At 37.5% G+C, this 19,958-nt stretch overlaps 1 protein-coding gene and 1 non-coding gene across 4 annotated transcripts in view; one reads left to right on the top strand and one right to left on the bottom strand.

Moving 5' to 3' along the window:
* VAV3 (vav guanine nucleotide exchange factor 3) overlaps nucleotides 1-19,958 on the top strand; it is a 389,640-nt gene that overhangs the window by 235,236 nt on the left and 134,446 nt on the right. For all 3 annotated transcript variants that reach the window (XM_007169495.2, XM_007169494.2, XM_007169496.3), the window contains exons 16-17: nucleotides 13,268-13,369; nucleotides 13,677-13,777. In XM_007169495.2, the coding sequence (XP_007169557.1) occupies nucleotides 13,268-13,369; nucleotides 13,677-13,777 (203 nt within the window). The remainder of the gene's footprint in view (nucleotides 1-13,267; nucleotides 13,370-13,676; nucleotides 13,778-19,958) is intronic.
* TRNAG-GCC (transfer RNA glycine (anticodon GCC)) lies at nucleotides 15,954-16,026 on the bottom strand. Its single transcript has one exon. It is a non-coding gene; the product is annotated as a tRNA-Gly (tRNA).

The following is a 19,958-nucleotide window of genomic DNA, read 5'->3' as shown; positions in this document are numbered from 1 at the left end:
TGCTTGTAACTTGACAAAAAACAACCTGGACGCACTATTGGGACACTCTTGAATGTTTACTTGGTGATTCTAAGGGTGTACGAGACACTCTACTAAGTGAGATCCTTTGCCCAGGTAGCTCAGGGATCTGTCCTGCATGTGGGGGACTGTGTGGGGAATGGTGTCTCTATTTCAAAGAACTTGAGGTCTTTTTTGAGCTCTGGGATTTCTGTATTTATCTGACCTGTCTTCAGTCCTCATAGAGAATTGATTTATATAAGCTAATGTCAATTAAGATAGCAGCCTTTTATCTGTTTCAGAAATTTCTTCTAAATTATAAGGACTACTACCTCTAGGTCTAGTATTTGAAGATTTGGCACAAATGTTTGTTTTATCTATAGATAATTTTCATGTTTGGAATTATTAAATTTGAAAAATATTTGACTAGCCAAACTTGGTATCTAATTTTAGAGGAGCTGATGGCTGTTAAGTGATGATGCGTAGATGGAATAGGTCCTGAAAGGCCCCCCATAGAATTGCTTCTGCTGAGCAATACTTCAGCATTATGCCCTTGACTCATATCAAGAAGGGCTAGAAGGGGCAGGGGTACAACTGTATTTATAGGGATGTTGTTGAAGACATTGTGTATATATCTCACACAGTGTCCCTTTTATAAAAATCTGTCAGAGCAATTTTTCTTCCACTTTGGTGCCAGGAAAATTTATACAATTATCTTTCAAGTGATCCTGTTTTCTTCTTTGCTTTGGTTGCTAGGAAGTATAGCAGTAAATTTGTAACATGTTTAACAATTAATCAATTATATTTTGGGATACATTTTATATACTAACTTTATTTTACTCTTATGTATTTAATCTTCTTTTGATACTCCATTAAACATCAACACATTTGTTGAATACCTGTGTATATTAGGCACTGTGCACGATGCCAGAGATACAGTGATAAGCACATCTGACACAGTCCCAGCCTCATGGAGCTTAAATTCTTTGGGGGGAAAGTAAGCATTAATCAAATAATCATACAAAGAAATGTAAACAAGGAAATTGTTACAAGTACAATGAAGGAACATTACATGATGCTATGAGACTCTATTTTGGTTCTAATTCCTCTTTTCCTCTATGTGTTATATCCCTTTCTATGGTAACAGAGATACATATTTACATACAGATACACACGTACATATATACATATGTACATGAACACTGTCTCTAGAATACATTTATACTTATGTTTTCTTGTGAAAACTCTTCTTCGATATGATTAAATGGCTGATTGTTTTTCCGTTATGTAGAAGTATCACAATATATTTGTCCAGTACCTTATCATTGGACACAGCTTGTTAACAATTATTCACTATTGTAAAAAAAAATATTGTTTTATTTTTCATTTTTTTGAAAACCAAGGTTTTCTAAAGGGTTCTGTTTTAGCAGGGGAAAAACAACAACAACAACAAACAAACAAAAACCAAAAACCATCCCACCCCTCACACTCAAGAAGTCTGAATAGAATCCTTTTTAATTAGTCAAGGATAGAAGGTCTTATTGACAGCAGATAGAGTAGGAACAAATGCACCATAGTTTGACTAGCTTTTCTTGGGCCCATAACTGTCAGTCACTTTGTCTGCGTGGGGCAGCATCTTGCCTATTCCAGAACATTCAATTCATACTGCAGTACTATACTTCTATACTTGGGGCTAGACTTCCATGTTGAAGCACTAACAGTCTGTGTGCTTCCATTCACGGAAATATTTACAAATGATGAGCTCTTAGACTGAATGCAGCATCACTAAGATCACATCCCTGAGGCGGGTGAGAAGGGGAGAGCAAAGCAATCAGGGTCCAGGAATGACAGTTTCCAAACAATGTGTCTCCTGTAGCCTTCCCATGTCTCTACATTTACTAATGAGGCTGAATAGTTTATTACAGGCTTGTCAATGAGTTGTTTTTCTTTATGAATTCCTTGTTCACATCCTTTGCCAAGTTTTCTATGGGTCAGTTCATCATTGTATTATCATTGATTTGTAATGGCTTCTTTTGTATCAAGAATATTTTCACATATGCTACAAACATTTAATTCAGTTTGTCTTTGCTTTTTAATTGTCTTGCGATATTTTTAGCATAGTGAGTAAACACACAGGCTTTGAGACAAATCTTTGACTCAAATCCTGTTCAATGACTTATTATCTGTGTATTTCAGTCAAGTTGCTGAACCTCTTTAAAGCTTTTGTGGATTGTTATGGTTGTATTTGCTTTTTTTTTGTCTCTGGAAACAGTAGATGTAAGGAATAAATTTAATAATGTATATTCACTGTAAAATCTTTAGAAAACACAGATAACTCTAAATTTTAAAAAATCATTCATAATTCATAATGCCTCTACCTATTCACATTTTCACATAAGTATGTTAGCAAGCAGTTGTGTCTTATATTAATCACAGTTCTGGATCTAGTTTGGAATAAAGTTGTTCTCCTTTAATATATTGCAGATATCTTTTTTGGTTAATATGTATGTTCACTTTATCATTTCTAATTGTTGTATAATATTCCATCTATAGATATGCTATAATTTACCTTGTTCCTTATTTTTAATTAAATCAGTTCCAATGTTAATTATTAAATATGTTGTAGTGAGCCCTTCATGATTACTTCTAATAAGCAGAATTTTTTGTCATATGATTAATACATCTTTAAGGTTTTGGATATTTCTATAGCTTCATCTACACTAGGTATTATCTTTTTTTCTTTTCCTTTTTTCTTTTTTGCCAGTTTGTTAATGTGAAGTGATATCTTATTTAAATTTGCATTTCTTTTGGTTACTAGTAACTTAAATATGTTTTGTATATTTATTGTTTTTATTTCTTTTTTTTAATAAATTGCCCTGTTAATTTCTTTGCTAATTTTTCATTTGGAGTGTTCATTGTTTTTCCTTATAGATTTTAAGAGCATTTATATATTGCAAGGACGTTAATCTTTTATCATGAAAATTACAGATATTTTCCTGCTTTTTCTTTTCATTTTTATTGTTTTTGATTCAAGGAAGAATTTGGGGTTTTACAAATAAATAAATCTAGCTATCTTTATTTTTTACCTTTAAAGATTATGTAAGTAGTTATCAGTATTTTCTTCAAGTACTTTTATGTTTTTGTTTTTTGCTTAAAACAAATTTCAGGTTTCTCTCTAAATTTTACATTTAAATATAGATTTATAGATAAATTTGACATTTAAATAAACTCCATGAGGGCAGTGGTTTTGTCCATCTTATTATTCCTTATTGCTGGCAGTATTCATGGCCCATCACAGGTATGTAATACATATTTATCAAATAAATAATGTAAATCTTTAATTACCTGAATTTTAATTTCGTTATAAAATGGGTGATAGAAATGTCCTTTCTTAACATTTTCAAAAAAGCTGGAAGTGTACTTTCTAAAATGTATTCATAATCTGTTATCTTTCCTCTTTCTGGAACATTCTTCGTTTTCATCGCCTGAATTCTTGATCATCTTTAGATGTCAGCTCAAGCATTGTTTCTGTAGGAAAGCCTTCTGTGATAATCATTAGATAAGGTCACATTCCAAATTGTAAGTTTTCATAATACAATCTTTCTTTGTGACAGTTGTCACTCCTGCAGTTTCACAATTGTTTGTAGAGTTATTTAGATATTTCTTTTCCCTACCAGCACCAAACAGGCAGGGACTTTACTTGTTTTTGCTTATCATTATATCCCACTGCCTGGTATTAGATATTAAGTTTTTGTTTGTTTGTTTTTTCTCTGAATGGAAAAATAAATGAACAAACTGCCACAAAAATTGCATACTGAGTTTTTGCACATGTGTGATCCCCTTGAGGGCTTTATTATTGATCTTTCTGTCTGTTTTGTTGTCGGTCCCATACAGATTTAATAATGCTAGCTTTAAAAGACATTTTAGTATCTCTTAGGTTGTGATGGCTTACCATGTACTCCCTATAATAATTCATCTTAGTTTTAAAACTTTTCCAACTATTCTCACATATTTATTCTTCCAGTTGAATTTTTTTTTTAATTAATTTATTTATTTATTTATTTTTGGCTGTGTTGGGTCCTCGTTTCTGTGCGAGGGCTTTCTCCAGCTGTGGCAAGTGGGGGTCACTCTTCATCGCGGTGCGCGGGCCTCTCACCATTGCGGCCTCTCTTGTTGCGGAGCACAGGCTCCAGACGTGCAGGCTCCAGACGTGCAGGCTCAGTAATTGTGGCTCACGGGCCTAGTCGCTCTGCGGCATGTGGGATCTTCCCAGACCAGGGCTCGAACCCGCATCCCCTGCATTGGCAGGCAGATTCTCAACCACCGGGAAGCCCTCCAGTTGAATTTTTATAATCATTTGTCAAGTTCAAAAAATTCTCATTGTATATTTGTGTTTGTGTGTGTGTCTATGTGTTGGTTTGGGAGGAAGGAATTGTTTTAAATGTATAAATTAACTTGAGGAAAGACAGTGTATTTATAATAAAATATACAAGCTTCTTATTCAGGAAATTGGTATGTAGCTTTTATTTACTTGAATGTTTTTTATTTCCCTCAGTTAATTTTAAAATTTATTCATCCAGAGCCTGAACATTTCATGCTATGATTTTTCTTACACATTTTTGTTCAGGAAAGAGTTAACATGGCAGGCTTGAGTTTGCTATCTTTAGCAAAGTCTGCTTTCAGGCTTAGACCTTGACTGGCATCTGGGAACTTGGGTTTTGAAATGTTCCCTGTCCCTATGGTACTAAGTGGTAAGGTTATTTGGTGTGCCAGGGGTACTGAATTTCATTGTGCCAGCCTGCCTAAATTAAAAAAATAATAATAATAATACAATGGTTTATGATGGGCACCTACTTTCCTTCTGAGAGTTTTTAATGATTGTGGCTGATCTTGCCTGTGTAACCAACCCCCCAAAAATCCTTGAGCCATGAGCCTCAAGGAATCTTGCTGGGTAAAAACACTACACACGTGTTACTGCATTTTACTGCTGGAGAACATTGGAAGCTTACAGATGGATTTCTCTAGACACCACCTGATATGTCTTTTTCTCTTATTAATGTCATTAGTTTTAAGTTTCTTCTCTTGGCTTTTCCTAGTAGTCTCCATAATGTCACCTCCAAATGATAATTCTGTGTACTTTTTAACAATATTTTTATCTCTCACATTTATTTTTCTTGTCATATTATATTGATCAGCTCTTCCAGAAAAATGTCGAGTAGTAAAGTTGACTTCAGGAAACTTTAATATGATTGTGATAGTGTTTTAAATATGTCTTCATTGTCTTTAGCTTAATATTCTTTATCGTGTTATGAAAACATCCCTTAACATCTAGTCTAACATCTAGTTCACTTAGAGTTTCATCAGAAGCACATAATACATTTTATTAAATGTCTTTTTTTGACATCCCTTGAGATGATCCATTGCTTTTTTGGTTCTTTATTAATCTGAGAAATTGTTTTATATATATATACAGACATATATATACACATATATATAATACATAGAAAATTTTTTTTAAGTCAGAAAACTTTATATTTTATTTTATTTTTTGGGGGGGTGGGGCTGTGTCAGGTCTTAGTTGAGGCATGTGGGATCTTCGTTGAGGCATGCAGGATCTTTTGTTGCAGCGTGTGGGCTCTTCGTTGTGGCGCACGGGCTTCTCTCTAGTTGTGGTGCGCAGGCTTTCTCTCTCTAGTCATAGCGCGCAGGCTCCAGGGCTTGTGGGCTCTGTAGTTTGCGGCATGTGGGCTCTCTTGTTGAGGTGCGCGAGCTCAGTAGTTGTGGCACACGGGCTTAGTGGCCCTGCGGCATGTGGGATCTTAGTTCCCTGAACAGGGATTGAACCCACATCCCCTGCATTGGAAGGCAGATTCTGTACCACTGGACCATGAGGGAAATCCCTTAAAAAATTTATTTTAAATGAGACATGATATAACTAAGTATCCCTAAGGTAATAGAGTATCCATATTATTTTAAATGAGTTTTAATGCTTGCTCTGGAAAACAAGATTAAGTATTATTGCTTATAGTAATTTACTGCCTTTTAAGTAATAGAGGTTAATAGAAGGATGCAAGATGAGATGCATCATCTTGTGATGTCATAGAAAATAAAATAATTTAATAGAATAATACATAGAAAAATTAAGATTGCTCAGCATTTTCTTATGGGACAGTTAACTGTAATTTTATGCCCGGCATTTGTTTGTCAAAATGTATATTTTCTGAATTTCAGCAATATTTACACATATAGCTATGTGTGTATATATTTTTACTTTTCTGTGTATTTTTGGTGCACAAAAAAGCCTGCTGCATTCAGACAAGTATTTTTCAAAGCACCAATTTATGCTTCCAGCTCTCTCACCTAACTTTTAACGCAGTATGATGAAATAAACTATTTTGTGTTTTGTATAATTGTCACAATGCCCATAATGTTGATTTTTTTTTTCCTGTTGGAGTGGGCACCCAGATATGAACTGAATATTTGAATATTGGTAATATTGACAGGGCATGCGATAGTATGATGTCATAAATTGAGTCTCATCTTCCACTCTAATTAGTCATGATCATTACAGATTATTTTATTTTGCTAATATTTGCTTCCTGTGTTCTAAAACTATATTACTAAAAGATATCAGTTTATAATTAAAATTGAGAAGAATGTTAATTTTAAATATATAAAATTTAAAAATAATAGCTGACTATAACTATAACTCCTGTTGTAGTTACTACTGAAATATATTTGTATCTATGAGTTGCATTCTAGTTCTTGTAAAAAGATTAAATATTCTCACAAGGAAGAGAGGATGTAGGTAAATAAACATAAATTATAACATTTAATTGAAATTCAGTTAATCATTGTTTTTCTTCAGCTTTCTTTTATATGGGAGATAAAAATTTTTTGGCATAGTAAAAATATCTTTCTCTCTCTTGTACTCCATCCAAATCTCCATCTGATAATGTGGCAAAGGCAGCCTTCTGAAAATAAGTAAACTAAATGCTATAGTAAAAGCATGTTTTTCTGAGTTCCATCAACCATAAATGTCTAGCAGCTTATTTTCCTAGTCGAATGTTTGATAACTGTAAATGTGAGCCAAAGTTAAAAAGGAGAAGTCATGCCCCCTGCCCTCAAGCACCACATAGGCCAGCAGGGAGATGGACATGCAAACAAGCACTTTGAATGCTATGTGGTGATTTCTTTTAGGGGTTGTACAAAGTTAGTGAAAGCCTAGGTGGTTCATATTAAGTTGGCATTGGGGTGTCAAGGAAAATGTTATGGAGGCTGACAAATTTGAACTTAGGTGTTGCTCCCACACCCTCCTTTGGTAATTGGCCCCACTAATCCTGCCTAACATTATTTCCTAGTATCTCTGTAATAGTCAGGTTTCTTCAGAGAAACAGATCAAATAAGGTGTGTACATATATATATAGATATATATATGTGTTTGTGTATGTATATGTGTGTGTGTATTATATGTCATAAGGAATTGTCATGCACTTAGGGAGGTTGGTAAGTCCCAAGACCTCTAGGGTGAGTCAGTAAGCTGAGACTCAGAAGAGCCAAAGGCATAGTCCATATGAGTTCAAAGGCCTGAGAACCAGAAGAGCTGATGGTGTGGTTTTGTCCTTCGACCTGAAGACTTGAGACCCAGGCAAAGCCATTGTTTCAGTTTGAGTCTGAAGGCAAAAAGAGTCTATGTCCCAGTTCGAAGGTGGTCAGGCAGAAAGAATTCTCTCTCACTTGAGGGAGGGTCAGCCTTTTTATTTTATTTGGGCCTTCAACTGATTGGATGAGGCCCACTCACATAGGGAGGGCAATCAGCTTTACTCAGTCTCAGATTTAAGTATTAATTTCATCCAAAAATACCTTCATAGAAACACCCAGGATGATGTTTGACCAAAAATTTGGGCAACCCGTGGACCAGTCAAGTTGACACATAAAATTAACCATCACAGTGTCACAGATGATGCCCTGATCTGTCCATTGTTCTACAAACACTTGATATTCATTTGTGAACTTTCAGTCGTGTTTTCCCCCAAAACTTATATCACTTTCCCCCTTTCCTTTATCTACTAAATACCACTGACTTTCTCTAACTAATGTAACCACTAACTGATCTCCCCTTTTTATTTCTTTGCTCCTTAATTGTAAATTTTCGTTATTTCATGGATGTTTTTGTTTCTCTAACTCAGTGGACAACTTTCTGAGGGTGTGATGACTATGCTTTTTCTTTTTTCAGTCCTTTTCCCTCTAAGTAGAAGAATACTTAGTGTATAGATAGGGATATTTGTTAATTAATTTATTTATTCAATAATATCAACTTAATATATACTAGATATGAGACACTGAGCTAGGTCCTGGTAATATAAACATAAACAGCATAGAACAGCTTTCTGGTTGTTGGAAGCAGATGGTAAGTGGTTATAATACAATGTAGTATTATATTAGAAGGCTGAAAAAGTACTTTGGAAATCTAGATGATATGATAATCACTATCACTATCATGCAGACTCAAAGAAGATATTATCAAAGGAGTCACATTTTTTAATCTGGTCCTAAATGAGTAACCAGGTAAATTAACAGTTGTAAGCTAGAGGAAACATTTAGAATGAATGGACTACAAAACCGAGGGTTATGGACGAGAAGAATATGCTTGAGAAATGTGAGAAGATCTGTGTGTCTATAGTGTATGGCTTGTGAGTCTTTGGAAAAGAAGAGGCAGGTGAGAGGTAGATAAAGCTATAGCTTAATACACTTTGCATGCCATTGCTAGAAGTTTTAACTTTATCCCTGTAGGCAATAGGAACCAGTGGACATATTCAAAGGAGTGAGTGACATATCATATTTTCATTTTTTTTTTTAGACACCAATTGTACTTGAACATTTGTTATTTTATTTTTTATTTTTTTAAATTAATTTATTTATTTTTGGCTGTGTTGGGTCTTCGTTTCTGTGCGAGGGCTTTCTCTAATTGTGGCAAGCAGGGACCACTCTTCATCACGGTGCGCAGGCCTCTCACTATCGCGGCCTCTCTTGTTGCGGAGCACAAGCTCCAGACGCGCAGGCTCAGCAGTTGTGGCTCACGGGCCTAGTTGCTCCGCGGCATGTGGGATCTTCCCAGACCAGGGCTTGAACCCGTGTCCCCTGCATTAGCAGGCAGATTCTCAACCACTGTGCCACCAGGGAAGCCCATATTTTCATTTTTAAAGGTGATTCTGGGAATAGTATGGAAGATGGCCTTAAATAGGCAGAGAAAGTAGGAGATGGAATAATTAAGAAGTTCATTGTCACAATTCAGTTAGGAGATATTGAGGGCTTGAATTAGGTAGTGAGATGTGAGAATGGAACCTGCATTTTAGAGGAGGTATTTTTAAGGTTGAATCAATAGAAATTGGTCACAGTGTCAGGGAAGGAGAAATTGGAACAGATGAGAGGTTAAGAGAGAATGAATATGTAGGAAGGTTTCAGGGAGAGGGAAAAATTCATCATGACTCTTGAGTTTCTCAGCTGGAAGATGGGGTGAATGGTGATGGATTGAAATCAGAATTTGATTAGAATCAGATATGTTGCTTCAGGGTTTCATACATAGCAGCTCCGTTGCTGTCATCTATTGAAAATCAGCCCTTGACACAAGGGTTTCTATTTTTTTAAAAAAAGAATCAAGTATGTTAGGAAAGTTATGGAGTTGAGTTTTGTATGTGCTGCATTTGAGATGCCTGAGGAATGGTGGGAATGCAGATCTGCAGGATGAAGAGGATGCCTAGGCTGAGCCGAGGTGTGTAGTCCTCAGCTTGGCTCCCACATGGAACCAGGTGACAAGAGGGGGCAATTGGAGGAGAACATGTAGTTATAAGGAGCCTTAAGAGGATCAACATGCCTCGCTCTATAAATATTTGATTGACTGATTAATTGTATTCATAATGGGCCCTATATGAAGCAAAAGAAATGGAATCTATGAGATTCCACTCATGTTCTCATAAGTAAACTGTAGTATATCAAAACAGGTTACTAAAATGGAATCCTTTCTGTATAGCTGCAACACCAAGCAAGTGAGCTGTCTTACATTGGATCTTCAGTTCTCATCTGCAGGCAACTCAACCCCATAATTGGTCTTGCTATGTCCACTCTTGCTGCACTGCAAGGAATTCTCTACATAGTAGCCACAGAGATTTTTTTTTTGTCAACTAAATGTGAGGTCAATCCCTGTGTAAGATCAACTCTTTCCTTGGCCCTGCCAACCTCTCTTACACATCTCCTACATTGCCCCTCTTCACCCACCAGGCTCCAGCTAAAGGGCTCTTCTTTCTGTTCCTGCTTCACGGCCTATGTATATGGTAGGTGCTCAATAAATATGAAGTGAATGAATGACTCTAACTTATAGGTTTATTATGAGAAGTAAATGTGAAAAAATATATGAAGAGTCAATTAATGTGCCTGGTACATTAGAGATGTGCAATAAACTCTACTTTTGATCAATTTTGTCCTTTTTACCAAATCTATAAACCTGGTGTTTCTTTATCCTCTTCTCCTTCAACCTGCCTTTCCAGCTCTTCCCATCTAGCCAACTTACTGTCTTTGATTTTTGCATCTCCATGTGTATTGATGTCTCTCTTCTCTTCAGTTGGTGCTTGATATGACTTCATCTAATTCCCTGGGCTTTTTGCGTATGTGTCCTCTTCTGAGTAACCCCATTTCTTATTGTGCTTAAATCATTATATATGGATTCCTGGTCCCAAGGACACTGAACATACAACAACCTTCCTGCAATGAAATTCCCAGGAGAATGGGGACCCTCTAGAAATTCCCAAGACTACCAAGGGACTATTCACCACTCATAAAGTATTATCCTGATCACATCATTATTATGTAGATTTGGAATCAGCAATTTATAAATTAGAGCCAAGACTTACTGAACACCAACTCTGGGCTAGGCAAAGTCCTAAGCACTTTATATAAATTACCTTCCTTTACAAGCTTGATTTGATTAGTATTCCTGTTTTATACTTACTAACCTGCCCAAGGTCACCCTGCTAGTGATTTGCAAGTTAGGATTTAAGCCCAGGTGGTCTAATTTCAGATTCCTGCCCTCAACTATGCTTTTATATTCTATAGTGTCTCAATAGCAGTTGCAGGGTCATAGAGTTAACTTTTATTCTTTAGTGTTTGATTTAAAATTTTTAAAATAATATGCAGTTTTAGTTAAAAAAATAAAAAAGAAAACTTCCAACTGTTCCTTTCTATCATTCTACCCTACTACTTCAGGTCTCACTTAACTTACGGCAACTACTGTTAACAATATTTTCTGAGTATTTTTCTTTATGTAAGATTTTTCTTTTTAACCTTAGTGTAATCTTCCTCTCAGCTTTTGTCTTCTGAAAAGTCAGCTTATTCCTAGTTGGTGAAAGTGTTAAATACAAATGATGGTAAACACACACACACGCGTGCACACACACACACACACACACACACACAACTTGGGTTGACCCTAGGAGAAAAGTGTTCTACCTATGTCCCAGGCAGACTTCTAAGATTAATTAAATTCTTACCTATTTGGTATCTATTTACTTGAGTTTCTGCCTGAAGGAGACCACTTTTATTCTAAAACTCCAGGGTGATGAATTCTTCAAGTTCCCGGGACCGAAGCTGCTATTTGACAATTCTTCTATGACTATCACCTTGACGCTCAGAGAGGAATGAACAATGGCCCTTCCCATCTGGCTGTATGGACTCAAGAATCAAATGTTTTCTAAACAATGTGAAGAGAGTTTTGTTTCTAGATCATTATCTTTTCCCACCTTTTCCCTTCCTGCAGAAGAACTCTACTTCTTCATCAGTGACAAAAAAATGCCTCTATGGAAATGGCCGTGCTTTTCAGCACGCAGTGGAACATTTTCCTAAAACCTGAGGTCACCAGAAGCACAGAGCAGAGAAATCCCAGATGGCACTAATATGTGATTTCATTTTGAGCACGCTCATATTCAGCAGATGGATTGGAAGGCTGACCTTGCTGACACTTCTGCAACACTGCCTGCTACTCCAATTGCCTTTGTGAATGTTTTTTCATAAGGCTTCTCCTGGTACCTCAGAGATTGATGCCTGGTCGCCCGCCTGTGTTATGCTTCATTACGCCAATGTGGTTGAGAGTTGCTGTGCTCTATAAAAGGGGAAATCCTAGCTCATCAGTATCTCAAACTTTTCCTGCAGTCTCACAAATTGCTTGTAACATCTCAGAGAACATCATCTTCGCTTTCTAGGTGTACCTCTGATCTGTATTCGTTTTTAACTTATCCTTTCCTAATTTTTCTGCTTTCTTTGGTGACATGGACAAATTAAGAATAATATAAAAAATCCTCTGGAGATGACTAAACTTAACAGTTTCCAACATGCCTATTAGACACAAAAATCTAATTATATGAAGGTGAATATTGTTGAATTCCTCCTTGCACTATAGCTTTGGTGGCTAAGGGCACAGACCTGGGTTGGAGTTCCCAGCTCTGCCATTTCCTTTACTTTAATGTAAGCCTCTGTTTCCCTCTTTGTAAACTAGTGATATTATTAGTGCCTACCAGTTAGGATTGGTGTGAAGGTTAAGTGCGATATAATGAACAAATCATATTTTTATCACAGTATCGGCACAGAGTAAATACACGGTGAATGTCATTGTGCAGTATGCTTAGTATTTTTTTGCATATGTGTATAATATAAATGATAAAATAATTTTGCTTAGTTTTTATTTGGATTGCAAGGAAAGTGGACTGTTTGTTAAGGAGGAAGTTTTTAATGATCAGACTGATGCTTTGTTTCAACACTTATTATAAAATTTTATTCACTTTTACAGATCATTACATAATCCACATACCTGTTTGGACAGGGACCCTGTGGAAATGCAGCACCCTCTTCCCCTCCCTCCCGCCCCCTGCAGCTCATTTCTGTTTCAGTGATGTGGTTAAAGAAATGATCACACAGTGTGAATATCCAGCAGGTTTTATGTTTCTCCTGACAGGTTGACCTACGTGGCCATTCTGTAAAGTTCCCTGGGAACACTCAATGCTGAGGAGGATTAGGTTGCTTCAATCTTTACAAGTTGCTGGTTCTCACGCAACCAGATTTTGGTGCATATTTTAAAGCAAAGCATACTTTGGCTTAGAAAACATTGCATATTTAATAGCCTATTTGACTGAATCACCTCTCTACCCAATGTAATGTTGATGAATTAGACTGCGGTTTTGTTGTGAAACTTTCTTGAGGATGTTACTTTTTTCCCTTTGTGTAGGTCCAACATAAGGCCAGACTATGCAGACTCCAATTTCCATGAGTTCAAGATGCACACCTTCAACCGGGTTACATCCTGCAAAGTCTGCCAGATGCTCCTGAGGTAAGTTGGTGTGATCCTGGTTTTCAGTTTAAAGGAACTGGTATGATTGCCAAATGTTTCAGACTTTGCTAAGGTCCCAGCAAAATGTTCTCAAGTGGGGATATGGCCTTATGAGTTTGGATCCATCAGGTCCTTCCTTGGCCTTGTGCCTGGACAGTTCCTTCAGAACCCAGGAAGGTCCTCTCCCTCCACTGAAGGGAACGCTGCATAGCACTGTGTTCTCTTGTTTTGCTTTCTGGCAGTAATGATTTCCTATAGGCAGAATTTCACACCTTTTAACCTATCACCCTCTAATTTTACCTTGCAGGGGAACATTTTATCAAGGCTATTTATGTGTTAAGTGTGGTGCAAGAGCACACAAAGAATGTTTGGGAAGAGTAGACAATTGCGGCAGAGTTAATTCTGCTGGTAAGTCATGTTTATTGTTGTGATTCTGCTTTTAATGAGAACATAAAACTTGCTAAACATAATTAAGGCTTAATTTGCTTGTAATATATGTTTATTATAACAAATCGCCTTTTGAAACTATCATTTATGAGCACAATTAGAAAATTGTTGGAAATTCTTGTGACTTTTATACATACCTGGGAGGCTGAGGGCTTCAAGAGGGACTTGGAAGGTTCCATGTCACCCATTTCATTCACCCCTAACCCCTAAATTTTAACAACACTGTACAAATACAACCAAGACACACAAATGGAGGTGTAAAAACAAAACAAAAAAAATGGTTCTTTAATTCTGTCTTTGGTTTTTGAATTTCTCCTTTTTTCTCTTAAATATTCATCTCCGAAATGCTAAGCTGCCAGGAGTAAACATTACACAGACTAATTCATGAATTAATGAATTGAATACATTGTCATTTTACAGCATTTAACAAACAGCACGTATCCTTTGGATTTTGTGTAAATATTTTCCCCTTGGTTTTTAAAAATAATGCTCCGTGATTGTGACCTGAACCAGTTTCTAAAACTGCTGGCAATTATGCATTCAGTAGCCTTTTGCCTCTCTCTGCTCCTCTTGGGCTCTCTTCCTTCTCTTTCTTTTCTGGCCTCTTTATTCTTTTTCTTTCTTCTTCTTTCTCTTTGTCCTTTTCCCCTGAGTTTCTCTGTTTTTTATCAATAAGACCTTTCAAAATCAGTAAAACTTTTTGAACAGAAGAAAGAGATCTTTAACAGCTTGAGTTCAGAAGGTAGCCATGTCAACCTTTGATTTTCCCAAAGGGAAAGGTGGACATTGAATTATTTTGGATAATACGAAGAAGAATGAAACAGAGGATAATAGCTCATTCCAGAGCTGAGTTCAGAAAATAGGCAATCGTACAAAAGGTGTGAATCCTATTAGAGGACTGAGATCACAGCACATTCCTCTCACTCGGCTCCTTCTGTAGATGTATTTTCAGGGCCCCATGAGCCATTCTCAATGCCAGGCATGGGCAGTGCAAGGAGAGAGAGCCCGACATTAGTTGAGCACCTGCACTGTGCCTGCCCTGCCTGGGCCTCTGCCGGGCCTTTCCTACAGGGACTCATTCAGTCCTCAAAAGAGCCCTTCCCAGTTTCTGATGGAGGTCACGGTGCTTATTGCAACTTGCTCAAGGTCTGTTAGGTAAAGGAGACAAGATTAGCACCGACTAATGTTTCTGAAGGTCCGAAACAATCTACAAAGGTATAACATATAAAAGAAATATTACATATATTTATTATTATTATTTAATCGCCTACCTGAAACAATTTATCACTTAAATTTCTGTGGTTCCATCTTTATGTGTTCTGTCCTTTAATCGCTTTGAGGACAATTAACATGTTACTTGCTCACAGTAGGTGAATGGATTTTTATAAACCCCATAGTCCTGTCTTATGAGTTTCAGTCTCTGAGGAGTCTAAAGTGATCCCATAGTTGGCAGGGTTCTTTCAGTCTAAAAGGAATAGTGTAGGAGAGTGGTTGTGAGTCAAGCAGAGATGACTGAAAATCTGGCTCTGCTCTTAGCTAGCTGCATGAGCTTGGGGAAACTATGTAAACATTTCATTTATTCATCTGAAAAATGGAACTTAGAAGATTATCGTGAGGATCATATGAATTAATGTTTATGCCTAGCAAAGTGCCTGGACACATAAAAACTCAATATTTTCATCCAAGGTGTTATGATGAGAAGCCGGTTTTTGAAAGGAATGGGTTTTAATCTGCATTTTGGTTGTTTTTATGATGTGGAGCAAATGTGTATAGAGAAACTAGTGAGCACCAAACTTTGAAGTGATAGACAAGAATGACGTTAAAAGGACTTAAAATTTTTATGTTACACACAAGTCAGTAGGAAACAGTTGGGAATTCCTGGTCTAGCCAGATACGAGAGTGGCATATTCCCAGTGTCTGTTCCAGAGTCATTGGTTCAGTGTCTTCTTCTGGTGGACGAGTTGCTCTATGGAAGGAGACAGCATGAGAAGGCATTAAAGCCTATCAGCTCTGGAGTCTTGGTCGGGTTGGAATGAGGCTCCACAATTTTCTAGCTGGGTGACTTTGGTCCACAGTTACTTAACTTTTTTTTTTCTTTCAATCTTTTGGCTGTGCTGCACGGCATGTGGGATCTTAGTTCCCCGACCAGAGATTGAACCTGTGCCCCCTGCATTGGCAGTACAGAGTCTTAACCACTGGACCACCAGGGAAGTCCCCCAGTTACTTAACTTTTTAAAGGCTTAGGGTCTTCCCTTATAAGTTAGGGATAATAATAGTACCTAGCTTTCAAAAGTTTTTTGTTTTTTTGAATAAATCTGTAGTACCAGGTACTGCTCTAAGTACTTTACCACCGTTAGCTCGTTTAGTCCTAGAACAATTTTGTAAAGTTGGTATTATTGCTGTTTTTATCTTAGCAATGATGGGAAACTGAGGCACAGAGAAATAAGTAACATGTCTGAGCTGCTTAATCAATAGAGCTAACATTCAAATCCAGACAAGCCAGCTCCTGAGTTTGTTCTTAACCCCTGGGCTGGCGACCAGTCCCGTGAACTAGCTGTGATGATACATGCCAGATGCGTCAAATGCCTAGTACCTAACCCAAGTACATAATCAAGTGCTTGGCTTTCTCTGTGAAAGAGAGACAAATTCTAATCTGTGTGGTTTTTTTTTTTTTTAAAAAAGCAAAAAACACTTTAAATTCAATTAAGTTAGTAAGTACCAAATGTCTTCAGGTTTAAATGTTCGGATGTGCTGCAAGAAATTCAGGTATCTCCGGGGATCATGCCTGTCCTTTCCCTATGGAACGTCTAAGAGCTGGAAGTAATTTAGACACCTTAAGCTCCAGGGCCTCTTATTTTAAGATGAGGAAACTGAGTCAGAAAGAGTATGAAAATAAGATAACAGTTAGTGCTTTGCAGATTATAGATAATGCTTACTTACACTCATTCATCAAAAGGTAGCATTGTTCTCTAAACTCTGTTATTTAATTCATTATAAAGCAAGAAATAGTTTTTTTAAACCTCTGGCTAAATTTGCTTCTTGGAGTTTTGAACGTAATTCCCTTGCTCTCTTGATTCTTTCTCTGCTTTGCATCCTTGGTTGTCCTCCATTCTCCTTATGTTTTGCACATCTGTGTCCTCGTTCTCATCCTCTCTCCTCTTTCTGTCCTTTCCTGCTCAAGATTTTTAAGAGACTGATGGCATTGAATGCTCATAGTTAATTCGTGTTATTAAGGAGGCTCCCCTTTTTTGCCTTTGGATTAAGATTTGATGGGTAGCCCTTAGAAATAAAGGGATCTATCCTCAGAGCGAAGAGGAATTTCCATTACAGCTCTATCAGTAGCCTTCTCTCCCTCACTTCCAAAAAGATACTCTCTGAAAGTTGGAAGTCATGATATCCTCTCCTCGACCTCACCCATTCCTGCTCTGATGTAGGTAGTGATCATGCGTAGAGCGTGAGTTTCAGCTTGGCGGGTCTGTTATGAATGTGGTAAAATAGGTAGTATTTTGAGGACATGGACAAGCTAGACTTTATGGGCTGTTACCTAGCCTATAGAGAATCCCAATTCCCAATATTGGTTTAAGTTTTGCACAGTTCTTTATTTCGACATCCAAGAGTAATTGCTTGCAGGAGTTCAGCAAGGTAACTTTCCATGAGTGATATGACTGGAGAAAAACGGGTGTAAGGAAGGAGGGCAGGAGGAAGGACACGATATATCAGAGGCTGGAGATATAGTTTACTTGAATGGGACTTTTGTATGCAGGAGAGAACTTGAGAGAGAACTTGACTTTGGGAAAAATCATCCCAACAGCCAAATTTAAAGCAAGTGAATAATACTGGTTTAAGGCAAACTTAAATTCTTATAGAATCCAGGTTCCCCCGTAAAATTAAATCATAGGTGATTTGAGATGATTGACCTCACCTTTACAGAGCTTTATGGCTTCATTGGTTAACACAGTCTATATTCTCAACAGACAAAAAGAGATTCCAGTTGGCTCAGTGTGAGTCAAAAGTCCACTTGTGGTCCAGAAGGCCACGGCTAGCAGCAATGGCTAAGTAGTTATAAACGTTGGATAGTTGGGGTGGAAGACAGTTCCAAAAAGTGGAACATTTTCATTCAACATTGGACAGGTTTATAGATAAGGGAGCAGTCAGTTGGCAAAGAGGTACTAGTTGTACAAAATGACACAGTAACCCAGGAGCTAAATGAAGGCTAAAGAATCTTCCACTCCACCTTGTAATTGTCATTTCCACTGGTCATCACGTTGCAGGCCTTACCCTACTTGACCTTTCTTGATCATCTGGCACAATTAACCATCCACCACATCCCCCAGGTCATCCTTTGTATGTCTGATTAATTTTTCGGGCATTAGCCATAACCTACAACCCAGGTAGATACGGCTCCATTTCCACTTAAGGCTTTTCTCCTGAACTTTGGATTCCACATTTCCATTTTCTTCTTATGTATCTGTTCCTAGGTGTCCTGCAGTGACCTCAAATTCCACATATGTAAAATCAACCTCATTAGTCATCACCACCAACTTCCTCCTATTCCTTGTCTTAGTTAAAGGTCTACCATTCATACACTCACCCAAACCTGGGTGTCAGCCTTGACTTACCGGCCTCCCGCATCTTCATTCACTTACCTATTCTTCTTAGTTCTCCTCCTAAGTCTCCCTAGGAGAGAGATACCATATCCACTGATATGGTATTGCTATAGATTAAAAAAAAACTCATTGTCTCTTGTTTGGACAACTACAAACTCCCTGCTGTTAATTTTACTTCCACTATGCAATTTGCAACATGATCTTTATTAAAATCAAGTCTGATGTGTCACTTATTTGCTCACTATACCTTCCATTCCTCACAGAATAATGTTCAAACTTCAATTAGATGGTGAGCCTCTCACCGATAAGAATCATGCTGAACTGATGTTCTGACCTCTGGGAAGCCATGATGGATAGATGAGTGAGTGGACAGACCGACAAATAGAATAATGAGTAGAACTGTGGTGTACCAGGATTTCTGGGCCCTGAAAATCACTGTAGTCTTAGAAGCAGAAGCAGGAGGCTGTGGGGGGATTGGACAGTTTCTGGTTCTACCCTTGTAGAGACTAGAGCTTGAGTGGTTGTGGGATAAGTGGAATAAAAACCTGATCTGAATCCCTGGCTGATACTTTAAGAATGAAAGATAGAAAACTGAGTAGACCTTTGCATTCCTTTCTAGTATTTATTCAAGTTAAGGTTCATGCCCTGAGCATTGATCATCAGGCCTTTGACAAGGGACACTTGGGTTAGGTTAATAAGTAGCAAGAAAATGAACTGGCTCATGGAACACCTAATGACAAAAATGCCTCTATTTCTGGAGAAATCTACTCCCTTTCCATTCAGTCCCAGTTTTAGAATTCTTGCTTGGCTCTTAGTGTTTCTTCTCCCTGAAATATGCTCCCTTTTCTCCCTACAGTTCCAATATCTACCCTTCTTTTACTTCCTCTCCAAGCTCTTTGTCAATCATTTAACCTTATCCTGTCCACCCAGTGGTCATCTGAATTAAATTGTTCTCTGATTAGTTTGTGTGTGGGTTTTATGTCTTTGCCAAGGTTAGGCTGTGTTGTGGTAACTAAAAAACCCCAAACCCCAGTGGCTTTAACACATTAAAGTTTATTTTTCACACATGCACTGTTTGCTTTGGATTCTTCCCTTCTAAGTAATGGCTTGGGGATCCAAGCTAGTTCCATCTTGTGACTGTGAATTCAACACATGGCTCCTGGGCTTGCTGGTCTTAAGACCTATGGACTGGAACTGAGCAAATCCATTTTTTAACATCAGAAGTCCATTGGTTAAAACTGGTCACATGGCCTCAACTTAATTATATAAGGGGAGCTGGACAAGTAATGGAACCCATGGACTGTTTGGGGAACACTACTGTCTCTGCCACTTTTTATTTTTATTTTATTTTTTTAAGAGTTTTGCACTGTGAATAACCATCCTCTAATCACCTTTTTTTGTTTTAATGGAAGTTTGTAACATTTTATTTTATTTTATTTTTTTGGCCATGCTGCACAGCTTGTGGGATCTTAGTTCCCCGACCAGTGATCAAACCCGGACCCTCAGCAGTGAAAGTGTGGTGTCCTAACCACTGG

This window comes from Balaenoptera acutorostrata, chromosome 1 (assembly GCF_949987535.1).
Source record: "Balaenoptera acutorostrata chromosome 1, mBalAcu1.1, whole genome shotgun sequence".
Taxonomy (NCBI): domain Eukaryota; kingdom Metazoa; phylum Chordata; class Mammalia; order Artiodactyla; family Balaenopteridae; genus Balaenoptera; species Balaenoptera acutorostrata.
This window is presented reverse-complemented; position numbering and strand designations above follow the sequence as displayed.